The 27,981-nt window shown below is 41.1% G+C and overlaps 2 protein-coding genes and 6 non-coding genes across 9 annotated transcripts in view; 7 read left to right on the forward strand and 1 right to left on the reverse strand.

Annotated features, from left to right (window-relative positions):
- Positions 1 to 5,497: 5,497 nt before the first annotated feature.
- TRNAP-CGG (transfer RNA proline (anticodon CGG)) lies at positions 5,498 to 5,569 on the forward strand. The gene has a single exon. It is a non-coding gene; the product is annotated as a tRNA-Pro (tRNA).
- Positions 5,570 to 5,945: 376 nt separating this feature from the next.
- TRNAW-CCA (transfer RNA tryptophan (anticodon CCA)) lies at positions 5,946 to 6,017 on the forward strand. Its single transcript has one exon. It is a non-coding gene; the product is annotated as a tRNA-Trp (tRNA).
- Positions 6,018 to 11,875: 5,858 nt separating this feature from the next.
- TRNAS-GCU (transfer RNA serine (anticodon GCU)) lies at positions 11,876 to 11,957 on the reverse strand. The gene has a single exon. It is a non-coding gene; the product is annotated as a tRNA-Ser (tRNA).
- A 369-nt stretch (positions 11,958 to 12,326) lies between these two features.
- Positions 12,327 to 12,461, forward strand: LOC134603886 (U8 small nucleolar RNA). Its single transcript, XR_010090625.1, has one exon. It is a non-coding gene; the product is annotated as a U8 small nucleolar RNA (small nucleolar RNA).
- Positions 12,462 to 13,385: 924 nt separating this feature from the next.
- LOC134603888 (U8 small nucleolar RNA) lies at positions 13,386 to 13,520 on the forward strand. The gene has a single exon (XR_010090627.1). It is a non-coding gene; the product is annotated as a U8 small nucleolar RNA (small nucleolar RNA).
- A 1,848-nt stretch (positions 13,521 to 15,368) lies between these two features.
- On the forward strand, positions 15,369 to 15,479 carry LOC134603890 (U8 small nucleolar RNA). Its single transcript, XR_010090629.1, has one exon. It is a non-coding gene; the product is annotated as a U8 small nucleolar RNA (small nucleolar RNA).
- A 2,678-nt stretch (positions 15,480 to 18,157) lies between these two features.
- Positions 18,158 to 27,866, forward strand: LOC134603578 (aurora kinase B-A-like). 2 transcript variants are annotated; one of them, XM_063449680.1, is made up of 9 exons: positions 18,158 to 18,272; positions 21,075 to 21,120; positions 22,632 to 22,779; positions 23,482 to 23,530; positions 23,745 to 23,942; positions 24,226 to 24,364; positions 25,196 to 25,344; positions 25,430 to 25,604; positions 27,251 to 27,866. In XM_063449680.1, exons 2-9 carry the CDS (start codon positions 21,076 to 21,078, stop codon positions 27,425 to 27,427), a joined length of 1,080 nt encoding a protein of 359 aa, XP_063305750.1. In that variant the 5' UTR covers positions 18,158 to 18,272; position 21,075; the 3' UTR covers positions 27,428 to 27,866. The 2 variants fall into 2 exon arrangements, with proteins under 2 accessions (XP_063305750.1, XP_063305751.1); XM_063449681.1 differs by having other exon boundaries at positions 18,261 to 18,333.
- The window catches only part of LOC134603579 (aurora kinase B), a 72,679-nt gene continuing 62,956 nt past the window's right edge, over positions 18,259 to 27,981 (forward strand). Inside the window, exon 1 of the mRNA XM_063449684.1 lies at positions 18,259 to 18,272. The gene's annotated coding sequence lies outside the window, so the exon portion shown is untranslated. The remainder of the gene's footprint in view (positions 18,273 to 27,981) is intronic.

Here is a 27,981-nt window from a genome sequence, read left to right on the forward strand (position 1 = left end):
ATTGTATATAGTGTTATATAATGTGCGCAGTCTGTGTTATTGTATATAGTGTTATATAATGTGTGCAGTCTGTGGTATTGTATATAGTGTTATATAATGTGTGCAGTATATGGTATTGTATATAGTGTTATATAATGTGCGCAGTCTGTGTTATTGTATATAGTGTTATATAATGTGTGCAGTCTGTGTTATTGTATATAGTGTTATAGAATGTGTGCAGTCTGTGGTATTGTATATAGTGTTATATAATGTGTGCAGTATATGGTATTGTATATAGTGTTATATAATGTGCGCAGTCTGTGTTATTGTATATATAGTGTTATAGAATGTGTGCAGTCTGTGTTATTGTATATAGTGTTATATAATGTGTGCAGTCTGTGTTATTGTATATATAGTGTTATAGAATGTGTGCAGTCTGTGTTATTGTATATAGTGTTATATAATGTGTGCAGTCTGTGGTATTGTATATATAGTGTTATAGAATGTGTGCAGTCTGTGTTATTGTATATAGTGTTATATAATGTGCGCAGTCTGTGTTATTGTATATATAGTGTTATAGAATGTGTGCAGTCTGTGTTATTGTATATATAGTGTTATCGAATGTGTGCAGTCTGTGGTATTGTATATAGTGTTATATAATGTGTGCAGTATATGGTATTGTATATAGTGTTGTATAATGTGTGCAGTCTGTGTTATTGTATATAGTGTTATATAATGTGTGCAGTCTGTGTTATTGTATATATAGTGTTATAGAATGTGTGCAGTCTGTGTTATTGTATATAGTGTTATATAATGTGCGCAGTCTGTGTTATTGTATATATAGTGTTATAGAATGTGTGCAGTCTGTGTTATTGTATATAGTGTTATATAATGTGCGCAGTCTGTGTTATTGTATATATAGTGTTATAGAATGTGTGCAGTCTGTGTTATTGTATATAGTGTTATATAATGTGTGCAGTATATGGCATTGTATATAGTGTTATATAATGTGCGCAGTCTGTGTTATTGTATATAGTGTTATATAATGTGCGCAGTCTGTGTTATTGTATATATAGTGTTATATAATGTGTGCAGTCTGTGTTATTGTATATAGTGTTATATAATGTGCGCAGTCTGTGTTATTGTATATAGTGTTATATAATGTGCGCAGTCTGTGTTATTGTATATAGTGTTATATAATGTGCGCAGTCTGTGTTATTGTATATAGTGTTATATAATGTGTGCAGTCTGTGGTATTGTATATAGTGTTATATAATGTGCGCAGTCTGTGTTATTGTATATAGTGTTATATAATGTGTGCAGTCTGTGGTATTGTATATAGTGTTATATAATGTGCGCAGTCTGTGTTATTGTATATAGTGTTATATAATGTGTGCAGTCTGTGGTATTGTATATAGTGTTATATAATGTGCGCAGTCTGTGTTATTGTATATAGTGTTATATAATGTGTGCAGTCTGTGTTATTGTATATAGTGTTATATAATGTGTGCAGTCTGTGTTATTGTATATAGTGTTATATAATGTGTGCAGTCTGTGGTATTGTATATAGTGTTATATAATGTGCGCAGTCTGTGTTATTGTATATAGTGTTATATAATGTGCGCAGTCTGTGTTATTGTATATAGTGTTATATAATGTGCGCAGTCTGTGTTATTGTATATATAGTGTTATATAATGTGTGCAGTATATGGTATTGTATATAGTGTTATATAATGTGTGCAGTCTGTGTTATTGTATATAGTGTTATATAATGTGTGCAGTCTGTGGTATTGTATATAGTGTTATATAATGTGTGCAGTATATGGTATTGTATATAGTGTTATATAATGTGTGCAGTCTGTGTTATTGTATATAGTGTTATATAATGTGCGCAGTCTGTGTTATTGTATATAGTGTTATATAATGTGCGCAGTCTGTGTTATTGTATATAGTGTTATATAATGTGCGCAGTCTGTGTTATTGTATATAGTGTTATATAATGTGTGCAGTCTGTGTTATTGTATATATAGTGTTATATAATGTGTGCAGTATATGGTATTGTATATAGTGTTATATAATGTGTGCAGTCTGTGGTATTGTATATAGTGTTATATAATGTGCGCAGTCTGTGTTATTGTATATAGTGTTATATAATGTGTGCAGTCTGTGTTATTGTATATAGTGTTATATAATGTGTGCAGTCTGTGTTATTGTATATAGTGTTATATAATGTGTGCAGTCTGTGTTATTGTATATAGTGTTATATAATGTGTGCAGTCTGTGGTATTGTATATAGTGTTATATAATGTGCGCAGTCTGTGGTATTGTATATAGTGTTATATAATGTGCGCAGTCTGTGTTATTGTATATAGTGTTATAGAATGTGTGCAGTCTGTGTTATTGTATATAGTGTTATATAATGTGTGCAGTCTGTGTTATTGTATATAGTGTTATATAATGTGTGCAGTCTGTGTTATTGTATATAGTGTTATATAATGTGTGCAGTCTGTGGTATTGTATATAGTGTTATATAATGTGCGCAGTCTGTGTTATTGTATATAGTGTTATATAATGTGCGCAGTCTGTGTTATTGTATATAGTGTTATATAATGTGTGCAGTCTGTGGTATTGTATATAGTGTTATATAATGTGCGCAGTCTGTGTTATTGTATATAGTGTTATATAATGTGTGCAGTCTGTGTTATTGTATATAGTGTTATATAATGTGCGCAGTCTGTGTTATTGTATATAGTGTTATATAATGTGTGCAGTATATGGTATTGTATATAGTGTTATATAATGTGCGCAGTCTGTGTTATTGTATATAGTGTTATATAATGTGTGCAGTATATGGTATTGTATATAGTGTTATATAATGTGCGCAGTCTGTGTTATTGTATATAGTGTTATATAATGTGTGCAGTATATGGTATTGTATATAGTGTTATATAATGTGCGCAGTATATGGTATTGTATATAGTGTTGTATAATGTGCGCAGTCTGTGTTATTGTATATATAGTGTTATAGAATGTGTGCAGTCTGTGGTATTGTATATAGTGTTATATAATGTGTGCAGTATATGGTATTGTATATAGTGTTATATAATGTGCGCAGTCTGTGTTATTGTATATATAGTGTTATATAATGTGCGCAGTCTGTGTTATTGTATATAGTGTTATATAATGTGCGCAGTCTGTGTTATTGTATATAGTGTTATATAATGTGTGCAGTATATGGTATTGTATATAGTGTTATATAATGTGCGCAGTCTGTGTTATTGTATATAGTGTTATATAATGTGCGCAGTCTGTGTTATTGTATATAGTGTTATATAATGTGTGCAGTCTGTGGTATTGTATATAGTGTTATATAATGTGTGCAGTATATGGTATTGTATATAGTGTTATAGAATGTGTGCAGTCTGTGGTATTGTATATAGTGTTATATAATGTGTGCAGTATATGGTATTGTATATAGTGTTATATAATGTGCGCAGTCTGTGTTATTGTATATATAGTGTTATAGAATGTGTGCAGTCTGTGTTATTGTATATAGTGTTATATAATGTGTGCAGTCTGTGTTATTGTATATATAGTGTTATAGAATGTGTGCAGTCTGTGTTATTGTATATAGTGTTATATAATGTGTGCAGTCTGTGGTATTGTATATATAGTGTTATAGAATGTGTGCAGTCTGTGTTATTGTATATAGTGTTATATAATGTGCGCAGTCTGTGTTATTGTATATATAGTGTTATAGAATGTGTGCAGTCTGTGTTATTGTATATATAGTGTTATCGAATGTGTGCAGTCTGTGGTATTGTATATAGTGTTATATAATGTGTGCAGTATATGGTATTGTATATAGTGTTGTATAATGTGTGCAGTCTGTGTTATTGTATATAGTGTTATATAATGTGTGCAGTCTGTGTTATTGTATATATAGTGTTATAGAATGTGTGCAGTCTGTGTTATTGTATATAGTGTTATATAATGTGCGCAGTCTGTGTTATTGTATATATAGTGTTATAGAATGTGTGCAGTCTGTGTTATTGTATATAGTGTTATATAATGTGCGCAGTCTGTGTTATTGTATATATAGTGTTATAGAATGTGTGCAGTCTGTGTTATTGTATATAGTGTTATATAATGTGTGCAGTATATGGCATTGTATATAGTGTTATATAATGTGCGCAGTCTGTGTTATTGTATATAGTGTTATATAATGTGCGCAGTCTGTGTTATTGTATATATAGTGTTATATAATGTGTGCAGTCTGTGTTATTGTATATAGTGTTATATAATGTGTGCAGTCTGTGTTATTGTATATAGTGTTATATAATGTGTGCAGTCTGTGGTATTGTATATAGTGTTATATAATGTGCGCAGTCTGTGTTATTGTATATAGTGTTATATAATGTGTGCAGTCTGTGTTATTGTATATAGTGTTATATAATGTGCGCAGTCTGTGTTATTGTATATAGTGTTATATAATGTGTGCAGTCTGTGTTATTGTATATAGTGTTATATAATGTGCGCAGTCTGTGTTATTGTATATAGTGTTATATAATGTGTGCAGTCTGTGGTATTGTATATAGTGTTATATAATGTGCGCAGTCTGTGTTATTGTATATAGTGTTATATAATGTGCGCAGTCTGTGGTATTGTATATAGTGTTATAGAATGTGTGCAGTATATGGTATTGTATATAGTGTTATATAATGTGCGCAGTCTGTGTTATTGTATATAGTGTTATATAATGTGCGCAGTCTGTGTTATTGTATATATAGTGTTATCGAATGTGTGCAGTCTGTGGTATTGTATATAGTGTTATATAATGTGTGCAGTATATGGTATTGTATATAGTGTTATATAATGTGCGCAGTCTGTGTTATTGTATATAGTGTTATATAATGTGTGCAGTATATGGTATTGTATATAGTGTTATATAATGAGTAATCTGCTTTTTATCTGCTCAGTTATGCCCTATTATATGTTATGTGTCTTTTGTGTCATATTATCAGCCTTGTGTTTTATCTGTTTTGTGTCATATTATCAGTTATGCAAAGTAGATGGTGGGAACCGCACTCAATCCCAACGGCCAAGGGTGCTCCGGATCAGGACCAGCAATCCCAGAATTATACACGAAAGAAGAAAGGACCACAGGCACTCCAAATTGAAACCGTATGCAGATTTATTAGGAAAAAATGCAACGCCAAGCAACGTTTCGACCAACAAAGGTCTTTTTCAAGCTTGAAAAAGACCTTTGTTGGTCGAAACGTTGCTTGGCGTTGCATTTTTTCCTAATAAATCTGCATACGGTTTCAATTTGGAGTGCCTGTGGTCCTTTCTTCTTTCGTATATTATCAGTTATGTCCTATTATCTGTTTTGTGTCTTATTATCAGTTTTGTGTCTTGATATGTGTTTTGTGACTATGTCCTGCTCACAGCTCTCCTTGGAAGCATGTCACTATGACGTGTTAGCTATGTAATCAGGTCTGCGGTGTGAATGTCACATGGCTCGTTGGTCTAGGGGTATGATTCTCGCTTCGGGTGCGAGAGGTCCCGGGTTCAAATCCCGGACGAGCCCTCTTTTGTTTTGTTCGGTTTTTATCTTATATTATTATGAATAAATGATCATGGACCTCTATTTATGATAGCATCGAAGTACGAAGTGTATGCAAACTGCTACTCTCAGTAATACCTTCTGTCTAAATTCTAGAAAACTGACTAAAATAAAACAAACAAGGATCGAGTTGCTTTAACATGACTGAGAATGCTGGGACTGGCCATATGGCCATCTAATAACTCGCTGTGACTGAGCAGTATGTTTATTCTTATTATTTGCTACATTTGTATAGATAACATTCCAGCCATTAGAACACATTGACCAAGATAGATACCGGAAGGGCTGGCTGTATTGTATATATTGTGTTAGTAGGGACAGAGGTAGAATCTGTATAAGAGACCTCGTGGCGCAACGGTAGCGCGTCTGACTCCAGATCAGAAGGTTGCGTGTTCAAATCACGTCGGGGTCATTACTTTTGTGCAAAATGTAGCTTAAATTAAATGTGATAAAATTAATCATACTATCGTTAATGCAATTAAAAGAAAAGCTAATTGAAGTAACATTATAGTGTTATAAATACAGTCCTATTTAACACGTCAGTCTCCATCTGTATCTGCGCTTCCCTCCTGATTATTTACCTGATTCTAATTCCAGATTTCCTGGCCATTCATGGCAGCATCACTAATGGGTTAGCTCCGCCCCTAACAGGAACAGGACAGGAAACAATTAATCAATTAATCAACCAGACTATAGGTATAAAAGGTCCCTCCTCCTTCCAACCCACAGTCTTTTTTTCTGTCCTTAGCAGGACAAACAGGAATTATACCTTTAAAAAAAATGTTTGAGGCCACCTTCCCATGGTTACAAGTTCAGCCTCTCTTTATCTGAATAACTCAGTAATCAGCCTGCAAGAGCAGGACTAACTGAGTTAGGGTACAATTTAGTGTATGTACCTCTTTAAATGGAAAGGGCTGTAAAAAGATTAAATGATGTGGGGTCGGTGTATCCTTAAAAAGAGAAGAAATCTCCTCGGAGTCTAGTGATAATATGGAGATGGAGGATATGTCAGACGAAGAGGGTGAAGCTGAATATGTTTCAAAAAGTCTGGATTCTAGATCAGTTGACAAATTGATCAACATAATCAGAGAGACCCTGAGATTCCCAGAGGAAGAAACTGAAATAAAGGAATCTGATAGATATTTTGAGGATTTGAGAGCCAATAGGCCTACTTTCCCAGTACACGCTACCATAAAAGAGATAATTTCTCAAGAATGGCAAAAACCAGAAAGAAAAGCGACACTGAAAAGTAAGGTGTTCAGATTATATCCTTATGCTAAGGAAGACTGCAAAACCTGGAATTCTGTTCCCAAGATTGATGCCGCAGTCATTCATATGGCTAAAAGACAGCCCTTCCCATTGACTCCATGGCTTATTTGAGAGAACCTATGGAGAAAAGGCTAGATGCCAGCCTGATAAAGTCGTACCTGGCCTTAGGATCAGCACTACATCCAGCAGTAGCATTAACAACATTAACAAGAGCTTTTAAGGTATGGCTAGACAACTTAGAAGAAGATATCACTAAATGAGTTCGCAGAGAGCATCTACTGGAAGGAATGAGAGATCTGAAGTTGGCAACTGAATTTTGCTCAGAAGCATCTCTGGATGTTACCAGAATGGTGGCGAAAAGCATGGGCCTCTCTATAGCAGCAAGAAGAGCTTTATGGCTACACTCTTGGGGGGCAGACTACGCTTCAAAAGCATCCCTGTGCGCACTTCCTTTTCAAGGTGATCTCCTGTTTGGGAAGGTGTTGGATGAAGCGATACATAAGGCTGCGGATGGGAAGAAAGCGTTTCTTCCTCAAGTCAGAAAATACGGCTCTACAAAAACCTCAAAAGAAGTGGAGGCTTATCCTGGACTTGAAGAAGTTGAATTTAAAACTAAAAAGAAAATCATTCAAGATGGAATCTATTTCAACGATTATTCCAAACATCAGTGCGGGGGATTAGATGACGTCAATCGATCTAAAAGATGCGTACCACCAGATCCCAATCAACATGGGGCACCGGAAGTTCCTCAGGTTTTGTGTTTTTGGAAGTCACTACCAGTTCCGGGGACTCCCATTCGGATTAAGCCTGGCTCCGAGAACATTCTCAAAGGTGCTTATTGCATTAGTCAAGGTAATCAGAAAGCAAGGGATAGAGATATACCATTACTTAGACGATTTTCTGATTATAGGACCATCCAGCCATACGGTAGCACTCCACACCAAGTGGGTCGTGAATATACTCGTGAAACATGGGTGGAAACTAAACATGGAGAAGAGTATGATGGTTCTCTCTCAGAAGATTATATTCCTGGGGGCTACCATAGATACAGTAATCGGGCAAGTAAATCTATCAGTGGAAAGAATAGAGAGGATTCAGACAAAGATAAGGAATCTTCACTACAAGAGATGCATTACGGCACGGGAATTTATGGGCCTTCTAGGTTCCCTTACGTCAACTATAGGCCTGGTGAAATGGGCACAGTGGAAGATGCGCCCGATCCCGATGCAGTTTCTGCGAGAATTCAAGACGCAAGAGGAAAACTGGGATCGAAACATTCCTATTTCTCGAAGATAGAAATAGACAACCTGACTTGGTGGGAGAATACCAAAAACCTTTCCGTGGGGTTTCCCCTGGAGGATCCATCTTGGATCACGGTAACGACAGACGCAAGTATAAGTGGTTGGGGTGCACACTTAGAAAGGGATTGGATTCAAGGATCCTGGACTCAGAGAGAGAGCAAGCTGCACTCAAACCTAAGGGAACTGAGAGCAATATTATATGCCCTGCGAGGGTTTCAACACGCAATATCGAATTCTTGGGTGAGGGTCCAAACAGACAACAGAGCAGTGGCCTCATATGTAAACAGACAAGGCGGTACCAAAAGCAAGGCTCCGTTATGAGAAATATCTCCATTGATGGAATTTGCTCAAGACAAACTGCAGGGCCTGAAAGCCGTATATCTACCTGGGAAAGAAAATGTTCTGGCAGACTATTTGAGCAGAACAAAAATTCTATCGGGAGAATGGCAATTAAACCCAGAGGTTTTTCAACAGATAGCATCAAGGTGGGGCACACCCCAGGTCGATTTGATGGCTTCGTTTCGGAATGCTCAAGTCCCGAAGTTTTTTTCTCTGAAGGCAGAATATCAGTCAGCAGGACAAGATGCCTTTTCCCATCATTGGGACTTCGATCTGGGGTATGCATTCCCTCCCCTGCCTATGATTCACAGGTTGTTGAGGAAGATTCGGAAGGAAAAGAAGACAGTGATTGCTATACTTCCGAGTTGGCCGAGAAGACCATGGTTTCCCCTCCTGAACAAGATGTGCGTGGGTCCTCCATGGCCTCTTCCTCTAAGAATGGACCTCTTGATACAAGGTCCAGCGGTGCATCCCAATCTGAACCAATGGAAATTGGCGGCCTGGCTCTTGAAAAGCAGAGACTTTTAGAACAAGGAGTACCAGAGCCGGTGGTGAATACTTTGCTGAAATCCAGAAAAAGTTCCACATCTGCATGTTACCACAGGATATGGGATGTGTTTCGTGTATGGGCGAATAATAAGTCCAAGAATTTCCTACAGCCTTCGAATTTAGATGTTCTGGAGTTCCTAAACGAAGGTCTAGAAAAGGGTACTCTGAAGGTGCAGTCATCAGCTCTATCAGCCCTGTGTAACACCTCCTGGGCATTAGACCCCATCATTGCGAGGTTCTTTAAGGCAGCTATACGCATAAGACCTCCTTCTAGAAACTACGCCCCTCCTTGGGATCTTCCTTTGGTACTGGATGTGTTGTCAGAAAACCCCTTTGCTCCGTTGGATGAGTTGGGTATTATTAATCTGATGTACAAGACTTTGTTCTTGGTGGCAATCACGACAGCAAAAAGAATGTCGGAGATTCAAGCCTTCTCCAGTGATCTTGACCACGTTCAGGTCTTTCATGATAGAATTATCCTAAGACCTAGAATGGAATTCCTACCAAAGGTGGTTTCTAGTTTTAATTTGGCTCAACAAGTGGTTCTACCTTCCTTTTACCAGTACCCCTCTTCTGCGGAAGAAGTTAAGCTCCATCAGTTGGATGTGAGGGAGTGTGTCATGAAATATATTGAGGTCTCAAACAAGTTTAGAAAATCGGAGCAATTGTTTATTATCCCGTCAGGATACAGACAAGGGGAGGCGGCATCTACGGCTACTTTAAGGCGTTGGGTTTCTAATACCATCAATATGGCGTATAAACTAAAGAAAATATCTCCTCCGGAAAAGATAAAGACGCACTCTACGAGAGCATTGCCCACCTCCTGGGCTAATTGGGCAGAGGTTCCTTCTGATGACATATGCAGGGCAGCCACCTGGTCGTCACCTATTACCTTCATCAAACATTACAAACTGGATGTGGTCTCTTCCTCATCATCCTTCGGTAGAGGGGTTTTGTCCTCAGTGAATCTCTCGTGAATAAATTCTCCTTTGCAGCATGATATTGGAGTCTCGTTTTTATTCACCCTCCCTTGATTACGAAGCTTGGGTATTACCCATTAGTGATGCTGCCATGAATGGCCAGGAATATAGAAAATTTTCTCCATACTTACCGTAATTTTCTTTTCCTGGCTATAATTCATGGCAGCATCAGCAACCCTCCCAATAATTTTTTTTTTTAGCTTTATACTAGACTGTGGGTTGGAAGGAGGAGGGACCATTTATACCTATAGTCTGATTGATTAATTGTTTCCTGTCCTGTTCCTGTTAGGGGCGGAGCTAACCCATTAGTGATGCTGCCATGAATTATAGCCAGGAAAAGAAAATTACGGTAAGTATGGAGAAAATTTTCTATATTCTAATATGTCACGCACATGCATTAGGCCTTCCCTATAAGAAAGCATTAACTCAATGCTTTCCTATGGAGTTTTTCAAAATGCGCTATTATACCTTAGGGTGTATCGGCTGGGGGATGTCAAACAGGAAGGAGATGTACAGAGCCCACTGTTCTGAGCCCACCAGGATAACCGTAAACCGTACAGTTTGTGATGCGGTGCTCCATCAGGTCAAGGAGTTGTGCCTCTGGCCTGATGAATTGTTTATAAAGCCATCCTTTACCATTAAACTTTCAGTACTACTTCACCTTCGAGCTAGAGTCCTGTCTCTTATTGGGGGGAATTGAATACAAGGGATTGCTATGATCATCATACTCCCTTGGATAATCACTAGCTCTTGTAAGAGCTGTTCCTGCTATGCTTTCTGAAGGAAGAGAGGTTCACCCACTGGAACCTGGAGCCTTGTCATAGGTCCAGGGTGGGTAGGAGACGGCGAGACCCCAACCAAGCTGCGGTGATTTGTGGAGTCTGCAGTACTTATGGTGTCTGGAGAAGTGCTTGGAACCCTCGGTAAGCACTAGGAGCATTCGTCAGCGGAGGTACCCAACCGGGGTACAGGATTCATACACTTATACTACATAAAACGCTTTGCATTCAAACACCAACACTACACACACCCCTGATTTAAATGCCAACATTACATACAAACAGATCTCCTGAATTCAGCATTATACACAAATAAAAAACCTGCATTAAGGCAGAGTCCTGCACGAATGGGTAAACAGCAGATCCACAACTGTCAGAGCATCATGGGATTTGTACGGTAGCTGAGGATCTACCTACCTCTTTTATATAGCTGGGGGGGGGGGGCTTAACAGATTCTTGCACCGGAGCCCTGAGGTTTCTAGTCAAGCCCCTGCCCTAGGAGACTGTCAGTCAATGCATTGTTGCACGGGCCCTGTCCGGGCGCTCTCCTGCAAAGCTTGAGGTCATCCAGCGTCGTTTTACGGAGTCAAATTCCATAAAACTGCAGGAAGCGCATCTAGGGGCCGTCTGGTACCACTGCGATATAAACATTGTAGTTTCTCTAAAAATCTAATGGTTTGCATTGCTGGACTAAGGGGACAGGGACACTGCACCTAGTCCGCTTCACTTACAGGAAGTGGTCTGGGTGCCTATAGTGACTTTAAATGACATGTGCATGAGCATTGGATTTCACAAGTAAAGTAACATGACATGCTTTGCAATGTAATCTGGAACCAATTATTTATTTATTTTATTTCTTTTTTTTTTATATATCTATACAGAACTTCTAGTTGATGTTTTATATTTAGAAGCTGGCCATTTCTGAAGGTTATACCGTTTTATTTAAAATACATTAAATGGATTTTCATTTTTCTATGAGGCGTTTATTAAGTGAATCAAAGCAAATTTGAAAGAATTAAATTAAAAAATAAAGGAGGATAAGAAATAAGCTTTCGACGAGGATGGGATTCGAACCCACGCGTGCAGAGCACAATGGATTAGCAGTCCATCGCCTTAACCACTCGGCCACCTCGTCTGCTCTGGTGTTACCCCTCTGGCACATACACCTCTATGTCTTACACTTCCCTCAATGATTATTTAGGAGTCCTTTTAAAAAATGGCTGCCGTACTTATCCCCTCCCTCAACATGGATATTTAACATGCAATTGGCTAAAACTATAGATTTATGCAAATTACCGAGGTGTGTGCTGGGATTGTACAAAATTAACGATGAAAGATGGAATCTAATTATTATTGATCATGCAAAATCACATTCTATACATCATTGAGCACGTTGTATTTATAAATTATACAATAGCAATTCCTGATGCTATCAATTCTTTTCACCCTCAGCTTACTCAATGCTGTCGTCGGCCTCAACCTAGCGTTTTGCTGGCATTAAGTATCTTCAGTGAGGTTAATCCTTACCTGTTCCTCCTTAGGGAGAAACAGTACATGATGAATGGAGGAGGCTGATGTGTGATTACAGCAGCTCCGCATCTCCCGAGCGACAACACAACTCGGGAGGTGATATTCTGATTCGGTTCCTCACTGATTGATCATAGAATGTGATATGTCTTGCGAAATAATAGTTAGCGTTACTAAGTGTCGTACATGTATTGGGTGCTCTTCGTAACATCAGCTGAAAATATCAGTTTTACTAATAGCTGTTCACAATTTTTGCTGGCTGGAATTATGATTTCTAAGAGACCATTACTGTGCATGGGTAGTAGCTATTTATTTATAAAATATTTTACCAGGAAAGATACATTGAGATTTCTCTCGTTTTCAAGTATGTCCTGGGCCCACAAATTATTGCATTGTTTCAGTTAGTGTACAATAAAATACAATAAAAATATTAATATACAATATATACAAAATTTAACATAGTACAGGTAGGAAATATATAATCAACCATGACAGGTGCATTCTGTTTTGAGGTATGTAGAGAGGGATCTCTTAAAGGACTTTAAGCTTAGGGAAGATTTTAATTTGTGCGGGAGGTCGTTCCACAAATGCGGTGCTCTGCGGTTACTGCTGTTTACTCAATGAGAGGCTGTTGTGTGTTTTATATTAATCTATCAATTAATTAAATCTGAAATAATAGGAGCAAATTCTAACTTTACAAACAACGTGTCTCCATTAGAGAGCTCCTTTTTATTTATTTTTTTGGTCTTTACCAAACTGCTGAGAAGGTTATACTGCCCTCCTTTAACATGGCTAATGGTGTCTATGCAAATTACATCCAGGTGGCTGCTGGGATTCCACTGAATTAACGTTAAACACTGAATACAACTAGTATCTATGTATTTTTTATTATTGACATTTCCTAGATAATTGACTTCCTGCTAATCTAATAGGTATATAATAATAAATATCGGTTCTTGGTGTGAGTGTTCCTTTTCGCCCTCAGTTTACCCGGTACTGTCTCCGGTCTGGTCCTTGATAGTATTACATATCGTTATCTTCAGTGAGGTCAATCCTTACCTGTTCCTCCTTAGGGAGAAACAGTACATGATGAATGGAGGAGGCTGATGTGTGATTACAGCAACTCCGCATCTCTCGAGCGACAACACAACTCGGGAGGTGATATTCTGATTCGGTTTCCTCACTGATTGATCATTTATTGATTTAGAGAATGTTAAAAAATAATAAATTCAATTAGTTTTGTATAGTTCATAAAGATTTGTATATTCATTGTAATACAGTCTTAAAATTAATGCATTGATTTGCTCTTGTAGTAATTCTTCCCCCATTAACTGATCAAGAGTCCATGATGTATATTGCTTTTATTATCTTAATACTCTGTAAACTAACAGGAGACTGTAACCCTACCAACAGTGTATCTCCAATAGAGAGCTCATTTTTTATTTTTTGCTCTTATTTAATTGGCTGCAAAGGTTACCTTCTTTTAACATGGCTAATGATGTCTAAATTGCTAAAGTCACATCTATGCAAATTACATCCAGGTGGCTTCTGGGATTCCACTGGATTAACGTTAAAACACTGAATAAAATTAATATAGATTTATTATTTTTTTCATTCACATTTCCTAGATGAATTACTTCCTGCTGATCTAATATGAATTCCTCTCTTGCAACTGTCACTAGTCTAATACTATCCTTACCTTTTGTGTCACTTTACCCCAGTCCCTCTAGCATGTAAGCTCATTGAGCCGGGCCCTCAACCCCTCTGTTCCTGTGCATCCAACTTGTCTGGTTACAACTATGTCTGTTCGTCCACCCATTGTAAAGCGCTGCGGAATTTGTTGGCGCTACATAAATAACATAATAATAATATGAATATAATAAAAAATATCGGTTCTTGGTGTGTTACTTTTCACCCTCAATTTAAACGGTACTGTCTTCGGTCTGCTCCTTGTCCACAGGCGAGAGAGACCTAATGGCTTAGACCTCCGTGCATTAGACCTCCTCGTAGGAAAACATTCAATCCTATGTGGATTCCAGCGATGCTGGAGGTCCTAATGCATAGTTTGAAGACGTCCAGCGTCGTTTAGACGACCAAAAGTAGTCTAAGAAACTGTATTTGTATCCTTCTTTATAGGTGCGCTATTATCCTCTACAGTTATATACTCTCTATGGACCATAAAAAAATATGTTGTGGACATCTTTTGAAATGCCGCAATTGAGCGGTGAAAATCTTCATAGGTAATGCAGTCACAAATGATTTCTGGAAGTGATGTGAAGCACGGGAGGCAAGAATGGATACACAAGCAAGTACCGCCTCAGACCATGCTACAAGTGACGTCGGCATACATGACTGGATCCTGATGTCAAAAGGTGGGACCCAAGGGTGTTTAAAACCAAGAACCCAAATACCTCACATTACCAATTGAAAAAGCCTACGGAATAGGCGAAATGCGACTCGGAAGCAGAAGCAAGAGGGATATTATCTTTGTGATATGTTTTACATATATATATTTTTTAATGCTTATTTTATATCTGCATTTTAACTTACCTGCCTTCATCTTCGTTCCTCATCTGGGATCCAGAAGGGGTTTTGTCTCCCCAACAATAAGACATCAAGCTGTTTAACATGGAGCCAGTTTCTAAAGGCTCCAAACCAAGTGAGAAATGTCTTTACTAGCGTGTTTCACCTACCCATTGATGCACTAAATACTGCACTTAGAAGCTTTAAGGATTAAGAAGAACACAGGGAGGGGGGGGGGGGGGGGGGTGATGTCTACTTAGCTAAAGCCTCATGTATGCAAATTACATCCAGGTGGGGGTTTCCACTGGATTAACATTAAAACACTAAATAAAACTAATATCGATTTATTTTTTATTATTGACATTTCCCAGATAATTGACTTCCTGCTAATCTAATAGGTATATAATAATAAATATCGGTTCTTGGTGTGAGTGTTTCTTTTCTCCCTACCCGGTTCTGTCTCCGGTCTGGTCCTTGCTAGTATTACATATTAGCATCTTCAGTGGGGTTAATCCTTACTTGTTCCTCCTTAGGGAGAAACAGTACATGATGAATGGAGGAGGCTGATGTGTGATTACAGCAATTCCTTGGGAGGTGATAGTCTGATTTAATAAAAGGACAGTAATTGTGAATATGAGATGTATAAATGATAGTGATGATCACTCAATCACTTTGTATAAGGACAGTGGTGATGGTCATTCAGTATAAGGACAGACACTGGTGATGGTCACTAGGTATAAGGACAGACAGTGGTGATGGTCACTCAGTATAAGGGCAGTGGTGATGGTCACTAGGTATAAGGACAGACAGTGGTGATGGTTACTCAGTATAAGGGCAGTGGTGATGGTCACTAGGTATAAGGACTGACAGTGGTGATGGTTACACGGTATAAGGACATACAGTGGTGATGGTTACTCGGTATAAGGGCAGACAGTGGAGATGGTCACACGGTATAAGGACAGACAGTGGTGATGGTTACTCGGTATAAGGACATACAGTGGTGATGGTCACTCGGTATAAGAACAGGCAGTGGTGATGGTCACTCGGTATAAGGACATACAGTGGTGATGGTTACTCTGTATAAGGACAGACAGTGGTGATGGTCACTAGGTATAAGGACAGACAGTGGTGATGGTCTCTCGGTATAAGGACAGACAGTGGTGATGGTCACTCGGTATAAGGACATACAGTGGTGATGGTCACTCGGTATAAGGACATACAGTGGTGACTCGGTATAAGGACAGACAGTGGTGATGGTTACTCAGTATAAGGGCAGTGGTGATGGTCAATCGGTATAAGGGCAGTGGTGATGGTCACTCGGTATAAGGACATACAGTGGTGATGGTTACTCGGTATAAGGACAGACAGTGGTGATGGTCACTCGGTATAAGGACAGACAGTGATGATGGTCACTCGGTATAAGGACAGACAGTGGTGATGGTCACTCAGTATAAGGACAAACAGTGGTGATGGTCACTCGGTATAAGGACAGATAGTGGTGATGGTCACTCAGTATAAGGACAGACAGTGGTGATGGTTACTCGGTATAAGGACAGGCAGTGGTGATGGTCACTCGGTATAAGGACAGGCAGTGGTTATGGTCACTCGGTATAAGGACAGACAGTGGTGATGGTCACTCGGTATAAGGACAGGCAGTGGTGATGGTTACTCGGTATAAGGACATGCAGTGGTGATGGTCACTCGGTATAAGGACATGCAGTGGTGATGGTCACTCGGTATAAGGACAGGCAGTGGTGATGGTCACTCGGTATAAGGACAGGCAGTGGTGATGGTCACTCGGTATAAGGACAGACAGTGGTGATGGTCACTCGGTATAAGGACAGGCAGTGGTGATGGTCACTCGGTATAAGGACAGACAGTGGTGATGGTCACACGGTATAAGGATAGGCAGTGGTGATGGTCACTTGGTATAAGGACAGACAGTGGTGATGGTTACTCGGTATAAGGACAGGCAGTGGTGATGGTCACTCGGTAAAAGGACAGACAGTGGTGATGGTCACACGGTATAAGGATAGGCAGTGGTGATGGTCACTTGGTATAAGGACAGACAGTGGTGATGGTCACTCGGTATAAGGACAGACAGTGGTGATGGTTACTCTGTATAAGGACAGACAGTGGTGATGGTCACTCGGTATAAGGACATACAGTGGTGATGGTCACTCGGTATAAGGACAGACAGTGGTGATGGTCACTCGGTATAAGGACAAACAGTGGTGATGGTCACTCGGTATAAGGACAGATGGTCACTCGGTATAAGGACAGACAGTGGTGATGGTCACTCGGTATAAGGACAGACAGTGGTGATGGTCACTCGGTATAAGGACAGACAGTGGTGATGGTCACTCGGTATAAGGACAGACAGTGGTGATGGTCACTCGGTATAAGGACAAACAGTGGTGATGGTCACTCGGTATAAGGACAGATGGTCACTCGGTATAAGGACAGACAGTGGTGATGGTCACTCGGTATAAGGACAGACAATGGTGATGGTTACTCTGTATAAGGACACAGTGGTGATGGTTACTCTGTATAAGGACAGACAGTGGTGATGGTCACTCGGTATAAGGACATGCAGTGGTGATGGTTACTCGGTATAAGGGCAGACAGTGGAGATGGTCACACGGTATAAGGACAGACAGTGGTGATGGTTACTCGGTATAAGGACATACAGTGGTGATGGTCACTCGGTATAAGAACAGGCAGTGGTGATGGTCACTCGGTATAAGGACATACAGTGGTGATGGTTACTCTGTATAAGGACAGACAGTGGTGATGGTCACTCGGTATAAGGACAGACAGTGGTGATGGTCACTCGGTATAAGGACAAACAGTGGTGATGGTCACTCGGTATAAGGACAGATGGTCACTCGGTATAAGGACAGACAGTGGTGATGGTCACTCGGTATAAGGACAGACAATGGTGATGGTTACTCTGTATAAGGACACAGTGGTGATGGTTACTCTGTATAAGGACAGGCAGTGGTGATGGTCACTCGGTATAATCGATGGAGGAGGTGCTGTCAGTGTCAGAGCCAGTGAGAGCACATATCGCAGCGCCCAGTATTTACATAGAGCAGGCGATAAATCTCCGTGTTGTGATAGAAGAGGCAGACAGTACCTGCTGCTAATAATAAATAATCCCCCGGTTTATTCTCCCGCTCCCCCTCTATAACGCTGGCTGTCACCATAGACATAGAACGCCCGCTAACGGCAGAGAGCATTCTGGGTAGTGACGGGCTCCCGTCCAATAGGAAAGCAGGGCTGCACCGCCCGGCCAATCAGAGCCGAGCTCGTTTCCGAGGCAGCCAGTTACAGCATCCGGCGGTTGGGATTTGAATTGGGATTCAGAGTGCGGTGCGCGAGCGGAGAGCGCGAGCAGGTAACCGGGGCCGGATATCGGGGACCGACCGACCGACAGACAGACACCTACCGCAGGCAGAGTGAGCTCCACACCGGCCCTGTGTGAGGGGGAGAGAGGACAATAGAGACATTGGGGGCAGGGGCGGGGTTATCTGAGAGATGATGAGAGGTGGAGGGGGGGTTATCTGAGAGGTGGAGGTAGGTGGAGGGGGGTTATCTGAGAGGTGGAGGGGGGGTTATCTGAGAGATGGAGGGGGGGGGGTTATCTGAGAGATGGAGGGGGGGGGTTATCTGAGAGATGGAGGGGGGGGTTATCTGAGAGATGGAGGGGGGGTTATCTGAGAGATGGAGGGGGGGGTTATCTGAGAGATGGAGGGGGGGGTTATCTGAGAGATGGAGGGGGGGGGGGTTATCTGAGAGGTGGAGGGGGGTTATCTGAGAGGTGGAGGGGGGGTTATCTGAGAGATGGAGGGGGGGGGTTATCTGAGAGATGGAGGGGGGGGGTTATCTGAGAGATGGAGGGGGGGTTATCTGAGAGATGGAGGGGGGGGTTATCTGAGAGATGGAGGGGGGGGTTATCTGAGAGATGGAGGGGGGGGGGTTATCTGAGAGATGGAGGGGGGGGGGTTATCTGAGAGATGGATGGGGGGGGGTTATCTGAGAGATGGATGGGGGGGGGTTATCTGAGAGATGGAGGGGGGGGGGTTATCTGAGAGATGGAGGGGGGTTATCTGAGAGATGGAGGGGGGTTATCTGAGAGATGGAGGGGGGTTATCTGAGAGATGGAGGGGGGTTATCTGAGAGGTGGAGGGGGGGTTATCTGAGAGGTGGAGGGGGGGTTATCTGAGAGATGGAGGTAGGTGGAGGGGGGTTATCTGAGAGGTGGAGGGGGGGTTATCTGAGAGATGGAGGTAGGTGGAGGGGGGTTATCTGAGAGATGGAGGTAGGTGGAGGGGGGGTTATCTGAGAGATGGAGGTAGGTGGAGGGGGGGTTATCTGAGAGATGGAGGTAGGTGGAGGGGGGGTTATCTGAGAGGTGGAGGTATGTTCAGCAGTGGAGCAGATTGTGTATTAAAGAATTCCTTTTTGGGGTAATTATCAAATTTAGGCAGACAGAATGGTAAATATCCTATGGTGGGGAAAGGTGGTAGTGATTGGTAATAGGGCAGATAGGATGGTAACGAAAACATTGTTTGGTAATGCAGGGTGTAGTGGTGTTAAATGATTGTTATGGGACCTCCCTGGAGGAGGGGAATAACATTCAGTTATGGTTGTGACAGAATGGGTCCCATGCTTTTGAGCTGGTTTCATAGTCCGGTATGGAGAAGAGTCTCTGTGTGCTCACTAATCATTAGATTCCCCCCTACATGTGTTATTCCGCATAATCTCTCTACATTGTATCTGTATTCTGCTTTTAAAGGGACACACTAAGCACCATAACAACTTTAGCTTAATGAAGTGGCTTTGGGGCATATATTAACGTTTCCATTGCAGGGTTAAACACACCTCTAGTGGCAGTGTTTGTGACCAGTTTCCTCCCCGGTGCCACACTGTAAAGGCTGATAAGACTACATTCCCTCTCCAGACAGGGTGCTGGGAAACCTGAGCCCTAAAATCCCATTCCACAACAGAGCACCTCCACAATCAACACATACCTAAATAGCTCACACCTATTGTTATCCACTGTCAGCAGTCCAGGTTTTGTCAGTATCTCCATTTAAATGTAAAAAGGAAATACATAAATCCTGGACTGTTAGTGGTCCATGAGGACTGGGGACCCCTGACATATAGTGTCCAATTGCCAACTGTTTAAAGGTTTGACTGTCTACAACAAAGTTCTGAACCTTTTAAAGTTTCATGCAACTGGCAACTTGCACATCTTACACTGGGTGCTCAAATAAACACAATCTGGGTGTGGGTGAGAATAGTCCTTTTGGTACGATGTTCTGTGACAGGGTCCATGGTCTGTACCCTATTGTCATTCAACTGATTCCAGCGCCTTCCCTCCGCCGACGTCAGCTGACAGGAGGGCCTCATGCTTATGCGCGACGAGCTATGCAAGTGCAGTGGGATTACCCTAATAAATGGGGTTTTAGCCTACCCTGGGTATCCTCGTGCGGAGTGTGAGGATCTCAAGCACCTCTAAAGGTGGAGTTCACCCTGCCAGGTAATTATTGCTGTTTATCACTAACTGCAATGATTACAATTGCAGGCTTAAACTGACAGGGACACTGCACCCAGACCACTTCAATGAGCTGAAGTGGTAAGGGTGACTACAGTGTCCCTTAAACACAACTTTTACTTATAAAAAATAAAATCTACCCTCCAGGTTAGGGGCAACAACATGCATGCCAGACCACAACAGAGACACAAACCAGACCAACATCCATGCACACATGTCAAGCGCACCACTTATGCACCGCGATACAAACTTGAGACTGCACATGTGTAGACTCCTAGGCAACATGGTATCCCCCTGTGCCACACAGGAGCGTACCCCACACCACTCGCCTGTAGTATCCCGGGAACGCAACACAAACCAACTACCAGCCTGCTAACATCCAACCAATCCCGGGCCTGTCCCCTACCATGGTCACAACAAAAATGTGCTCATTAAATGCATTTCACTGTATAACTTGAAACAAACCATAAATGCTATGTAAATAATTGTAACCGTACTATACATGAAAACTGAAAATCGAACGAAATGCCTAGGGTACCTTTCCTGTACAACTGAGCACAAAAAAATAAAGAATTTTAAAAAAATCTAAACTTCACCATGAGTAACTCACTAATACCATCTTCAATTTGTCTCCACAAGGATGTCTTCCAAGGAGAACCTCAACCCCAACTTGCGTACAAGTAAGGTATGGAATGTGTCAAGACGTATGCTATTGTTTATAAATGCATGTATGACTTGCCTATTGGTCTCTGAGCTTTATTCAGTGTATGTCCGGATACTGACTGTTCCTCACAAATTTCAGCCACTGTTTTTAGAATATTCAATGACGATTAGTGAGGGAGCTTAAACTACAGGAAATATTCATGGGAGCACTATTTGCTGCAGTGTGTCATTAGACATTGAAAAGTTTTCAGTTTGGTCACTTCTAACCTCAGACAACGTTAACCAACCAGTAGCATATCCAGAGTATTGAGCTTTTGAAAATATACTATTTTCCAGTGTTTCCAGAGATATACATATATCTCTCCATTTGTGTCCATATGTACATATATAGAGCAATCTGTTTGCCCCAAATTTACAAAGGGCACCTGTCATGCCCCTACTGCTCCCATTAAAGAGCATCAGGTTTAATCTATACATTGTGCTAGCAAGTGTATAAATTGGGAGGAAAACCTATTTACAAATGCACACACTATAGAAACTCCCTAGCAATGCTTCTAGCACTGGTTAGAGCAGAGCTTTCCAAACTGTCTCGTGTGTGTAGGTGTGTCATGAGAATGAGGTGCCCGTTAGTATCGTGCACTAGTCCAACAACGTGCGTATACACCGATACTGATGACTGCCACCGATCACTGCATGTAGTGTGGCTGAGCAGGCAGACCTATGTAGAGGAGCTTATGTATTCCCTACCCGGTCTTGCTCACTGAGAGCAAGAAACTTTCTGTCTGACCAGGTACAGGAAACAGTCTCCTCCGCCTCAGACTACCTGCTCGGCCACGCTTCATGGAGGGAGGTGAGACTGAGCAGGTTAAGGGGAGGGGGACAAAAGAAGAGAACAGGAGGGGAGACACAGAGGATTGGCGGTAAAAATACTTTGAGAGGCTGATGGGGACAAAAAGACAGGGGCTGGGGGAGGTCAGACACACAGAGGGGAAGGGTAAAAAGATGCACAATATATTCACTATATTGTGGATGGGGGTCAGTGTTAGAAAGACGGTCGAGTAGTTAATACATGAACTGCATGTGCACAGTATGCGTAATCAGGTTAAAACTGCTTGTGATGTGGTCGCAACTGAAGTGGTGTTTGAGAAATAGAACACACTCTTGGCTGCCGCTGTGTCATGAAATGATGCATGTCTGGTAAGTGTCACCATCATGAAAAGTTGGGAAAGCTCTGAGTTGGAGAGTAAAGGAACAGAGTAACTGATACCAGCATTCTGTTAATGAAGGCAGCATGCCGGCAGACAGGGCAAATTGATGAAGAGAACAGTGAAGCCAGGGCGGACCGAAGTTGGGTGTTAAGGAAGTGTAGCACCCTCCTCTTTAAGGACCATGTTGGTGTGGAAGAGGAGGGTGAGATATTCCCTTGAAACCTGCTGCTGTAACTTAGATAGCATATGGAGTTATGGCTAAAATATACTTTGTTCTGAGACATGTAAAATGTATTTATTAATAACTTTGGTTTGTTTTTGGCAGTTCACTACACCGTCAAGCTCTCAAGGCCCCCAGCGAGTCTTGAGAAAGGAGCCTTTTGTGTCCACTTTTACCACTCCGTCTGATTCCTTGCTGTTACAAAGGGCGCAGGGTGGCCGTATCACTCCTGCCATGCTTTCCAATATGCCAGGTATGTTAAATTCTGAGATTACCACAATGTGGTCTTTGTAGTCTTAGCCCTCTCATTTGTCAATAAAGGGGCACGCATCACTTTGAGGTAACTGCCTTATTAAAAAGCTTTAGCTTTGAATGACTGTTGCCTCTATCAGCAGACTGGGGAAAAAAAATTATAAATATAGTTTTTCATATTTACCTGCTTGTTCATTCTTATGCTTTCCACACCCACTCTGGGGGGCAGTGATATAACCAATCGGTGTCCTATCCCCACAAATACTGGAAAACTGCATTGGGTATGCCTGACAGATTTAAACGTGTAGTTGGAAGAACCTTACAACTTGCAACATCCTCACCGATACCGATCACAGGGGAGCGTGATTATGCAGAGCAGGCTCCGCTGTTTGCTTTCTCTCTCCTACTGCTGCACAATGATGCCCTGTTTCTGTCATTTGTGGACTGGTCTGAAACTGAGAGTGGGTAAAAAAAGACAGGGATGGAGAGGCAGAAGAAACTTCCTTAGCTGATCAATGTGCCCAAACTGCCCAATCTGACCAAACTTATAGTAAGTTTCTTAAATGCTTTAATTGAGTTTGTAGATTTGTTTTAAAAGTGTTTGCTAGTTTTAAGAAAGTAATTGTCAGGTGATGCATGTCCCTTTAACACTGGGTAGGTGAACATTTATATATAGTACTCACAATCTCTTCTACTAATGCAGGTAGGGTCGCTATCAGCAGAGAGGCATCATCTCAAAATGTCATGGAAGGGTAAGACCTTTTAAAATTTACCTTTTGACAAAAGCTTAAAAAAATCAGATGAATTTCAGCACAAACACTTGTTCTTTTGCACGGAATACATGGCCTTGAGTGGACATGACACCTTGGAGCCTTTACATAGATGTAAACGCTCAGTAAGTCACAGTTCTGCTTTACCTGAAAGTTTGTTCAATTGTAATACCTTCTTTTGTCTTTGGTTTTCTAGTCCAAAGAGGAAGTTCACCATCGATGACTTTGACATAGGCCGTCCATTGGGGAAAGGCAAGTTTGGAAACGTGTACTTGGCCCGTGAGAAACAGACAAAGTTCATCATGGCTTTGAAAGTGCTCTTTAAATCTCAGCTGGAGAAAGAGGGAGTAGAGCATCAGCTACGAAGAGAGATTGAGATCCAGAGTCACCTCAGGTGCCATTTTTATCTCACAATATTTCTTTGTCCATGTCTGTTTCACTAACTCCTCCAGTCAGTACTAAGTAACCTGTCCAAAGAGAGCTAGTGATTACTTTGCTGCCTCATTGCTGAAACTGGCTAATGCACATTTGGCTTTATTGCCTCAAAGTCTGTATACACTGGGCACAAATATTTCTACTCTCTTCTAACCCCTGACATACCATCTTCCACTATATAAAAGGTTGTTGGTATCCACCTTCACCATGACCTCTATCTTCTTCTCCCTTCTGTCCTTCAGGCACCCAAATATCTTGCGCATGTATAACTACTTCCATGACCGCAAAAGAATCTACCTGATGCTGGAGTATGCTCCTCGTGGTGAGCTGTACAAGGAATTGCAGAAATGTGGCAGATTCGATGAGCAGAGAAGTGCCACGGTAAGTGTTGCCATTTGGGCTGCATTTGTTCTGAAGCCAGCTGTCAATAACAAATGATCCGATTAAAACTTTTCTTTGTACCTCAAAATTAAAGGAACCCTTTAGTCACAAAAACACTTCAACTTTCTTTAACAGCTGTAATCTCCTGCTTTGTAAATTGAATTTTAATGACACACAGGAGACTCCTGCAAGTTATAGCAAGCAAGTAACAGTGCATGAGATGAGAAATTCTAAATTAAAAATACTATGCAGTAAAAGCAGTGTGAACAACACATCTCACTTTACAGGAACTGTTTAGAAAGCATGTGGAAGTCACATGCATGGAGGTGTGACTAAGGCAGCATAAACCATTTCTACAAACACGGTCCAAGAGGTATCTTCAGGTAGTCACTTGCCATGGTCTTTTTGTTCCTATTCTGAGTGTTCTGTCTTCAACCTGAGATAGCCAAGCAACAAATCTTATTCATGAATGCATGCTCTCACTGTAGACTAGAAACCTTGATGTTTAGCAGGCTATGAATTTTGTAACTTGTCTCTAGACGATCTTACCATGCATACCTCTATAAAGAACTGGTCTGTTCGATATGTATAATATTTGTAAACTCCTCCATACTTCTGTTAACCACAATCTGCTATCCTGGTGGCCACTATTTGCCTTCCATTTGTTGTACAACATCCGCTTCCATGGGGTATAAAGGTTAGCAAAACATTGTGGCAGCCGTGGCTCTACAACAGGGGGTCTAACATTTGTCTGCCTTCCATACATCATTTAATTTTACAATCCTTTGAGATCTTCTCCTGATGTCATGTCTTAATTCACTTCTGCTGCAGTTCATGGAAGAGCTAGCGGATGCCCTGAATTATTGCCATGAGAGAAAAGTAATTCATAGAGATATCAAGCCAGAAAACCTGCTCATGGGATATAAGGGAGAGCTGAAAATAGCAGATTTTGGCTGGTCTGTACACGCCCCTTCGTTAAGGTTAGAAATACAGCTTCCTTGTTTCCATTCAGTGTACTAGTATGTGTATTGCTCTGCAACATTTAACCGCTGTGTGTTTTTGTAGGCGCCGGACAATGTGCGGAACCCTGGATTACTTGCCTCCAGAGATGATTGAGGGGAAAGTTCACGATGAGAAGGTGGACTTGTGGTGCGCAGGAGTCCTCTGCTATGAATTCCTAGATGGAATGCCACCTTTTGACAGCCCTTCCCCCTCGGAAACTCACCGCAGGATTGTCAAGGTAAGCTACACTATTTATCAGCAAATAAAAGCAGGATTCACTTTTGGGCTCTTAGAAACAAGCACACATATCAGAACACTGTAACTAAGAAATATATATATATATATATATATATATATATATTTTATTTTTTTTCCCCTTTTTTTTGCAACTTAATGTAGTTGTTCTGATGTTTATATATCCTGTCCCTGCAGGCCTTTTGCTGTAAACACTGCCTTTCAAGAGAAGAGGGTTTAAATTACTGCTTCGGTACACCTCCAGTGGCAGTCACTCAGATGGCCACTCGGAGGTGCTTCCTGAGTCAGTGCTGCACAACCATTAGCACTGACGCATGGCGTCTCCATGCTCTGTATGGAGATGCTGTACTTTCCCCATAGAGATGCATTGATTTAATGCATCTCTGTGAGGAAATGCTGATTCACCAGGGCGGTGTTTGGCTCTGTCCCACCTCCTTGACTGAGATCACAAGAATTGACTACTTCAGCCAATCCAATGCTTCCCATAATTTATATTGTCAGCAGAGGAGAAGAATCGGGGGCAGAGCCAGCACCAGTGGACCTGCACAGCGCTGGAATATTGGTGAGTTAATAGCTTTCTAAGAGGGTAACGGGAGACAGCACCTAAAGTGTTTCAAGGAACACTATAGGGTCAGGAACATAAACCTGTATTCCTGACCCTATAGTGCTAAAACCATCATTTAGGTGGCTTAACCTCCTTAAAAGGAATTAAAACTCACCTTATTTCCAGTGTCGCGTGGGTCATTAATCTGTAGTTGTTCTGGTGACTGTAGTGCCCCTTTAACACTATTGGTCAGGAATACACACTTTGTGTTCCTGACCCTATAGTGTTCCTTTAAATCCGTAGAAGCCCCATCCTCCATCATAAACACTTAATTTCATTGGTGGTTATGACCTTTTTGGTGGACTGGTGCATTAATTGGTTCATTATTAAAAAAAAAAAAAAAAAAAAAAAAGTTTACAGTGACTTAGGGTCCCCAATTGGGTTTTAGTCTTGTCTTGTCTTTTCTCCACTGCCACTACTGGCTCTGCCTCCATGGCTGGGATCAGTCTTGGTTTCAGCCAATCCAATTCTCTTCCATAGGAAAGCATTGAAAGGCTAGTTTGCATGCTTGGCAAAAGGCTGCACCGGTTCAATCTGCATCTCTATGGGAAATATTCAGCTTGACATTGAACGTCGGTGCTGCACACTGTGCAGTACTGGAATTGGAAGCACCTTTAGTGGCAGAGTACTGCCTAGGGACACCTCCATTGGCAGTCAATGTAAACACCAGAGACGGGCTATAGACCCCAGAACCACTACAGTAAGCTGAAGTTGCTCTGGTGACTATAGTATCCTTTACCTGTGTACAGTAATAAGGCTTACATTTACCTCATTCTTCTGTAGACTTTACTGTGAAATCTATAGGATAAATGGGCAGTTTATCTTGTGCTCTATTTTACAACCACTACAGTACATTCTCACCAAGGTGTGGGACTGCAAGCATCTCTAGCTTTGCTACAGGGGTAGAATTACAAATGTCATTCCATTAACATGAGGTCAAAGTTTGTAGCTGAAAAAGCAGTGAAATCTGATCAGGTAATGTCCAAGTCAAATTAAATCTCCAGGCATCTCTTTGTCTCTTGCAGGTTGACCTTAAATTTCCAAGTTTCATGTCTGATGGAGCAAAAGATCTGATCAGCAAGCTACTGCGCTACCATCCAGTTCAGCGTCTTCCTTTGAAGAGTGTCATGGAGCATCCTTGGGTCAAAGCCAACTCCCGTCGGATTATGCCCCCAGTCTTCAGTTCTAATCAGGGCACATAATATTATGTGCCAACTCTTCTCCACCAAAGAGCACAAAAGACTGCGGAACTTGTGGATACTCTGACTTGCTATAGTGTGGTGTATTCTTTGAACTTGTACATAGTCGGTGATCGCCCTGTAAATGTTATCAAGCTTCTGAAGAATCAGACTTTCTGTTAAATGGGCAGACGTAATACTTGTACATGTGTTGTTTGCAGGTAAAAGTTTATGAATGGGTGTTAATTTAAAGTCTAATTCCACGGACAACATTTTTGCACGCCCTGTATTGACAGTAATTTTTATTGAGCAACTTCAGGGTTAAGCTGGAATTCCATTTTAAATGGTGATTCTCATGAACGCAAATTATTCTTTATTGTTATGGACATCTAGACCAAGCTGTAACAATGTCTTGTGGTAAAATCTGGTTGTACGGGATAATATTGTTACATGGTGCCCCAGGTCCTGTCTTTTTCTATATAAATAAAATTGTATAAACTGTAATGTCTTGTCAGTTTATTCAATTTAAAGGGTCTTGAGTGTAATGTTGAGCAATATTTGTGACTGATCACCTCTTA

Source organism: Pelobates fuscus, chromosome 3, assembly GCF_036172605.1.
Source record: "Pelobates fuscus isolate aPelFus1 chromosome 3, aPelFus1.pri, whole genome shotgun sequence".
Lineage (NCBI taxonomy): Eukaryota > Metazoa > Chordata > Amphibia > Anura > Pelobatidae > Pelobates > Pelobates fuscus.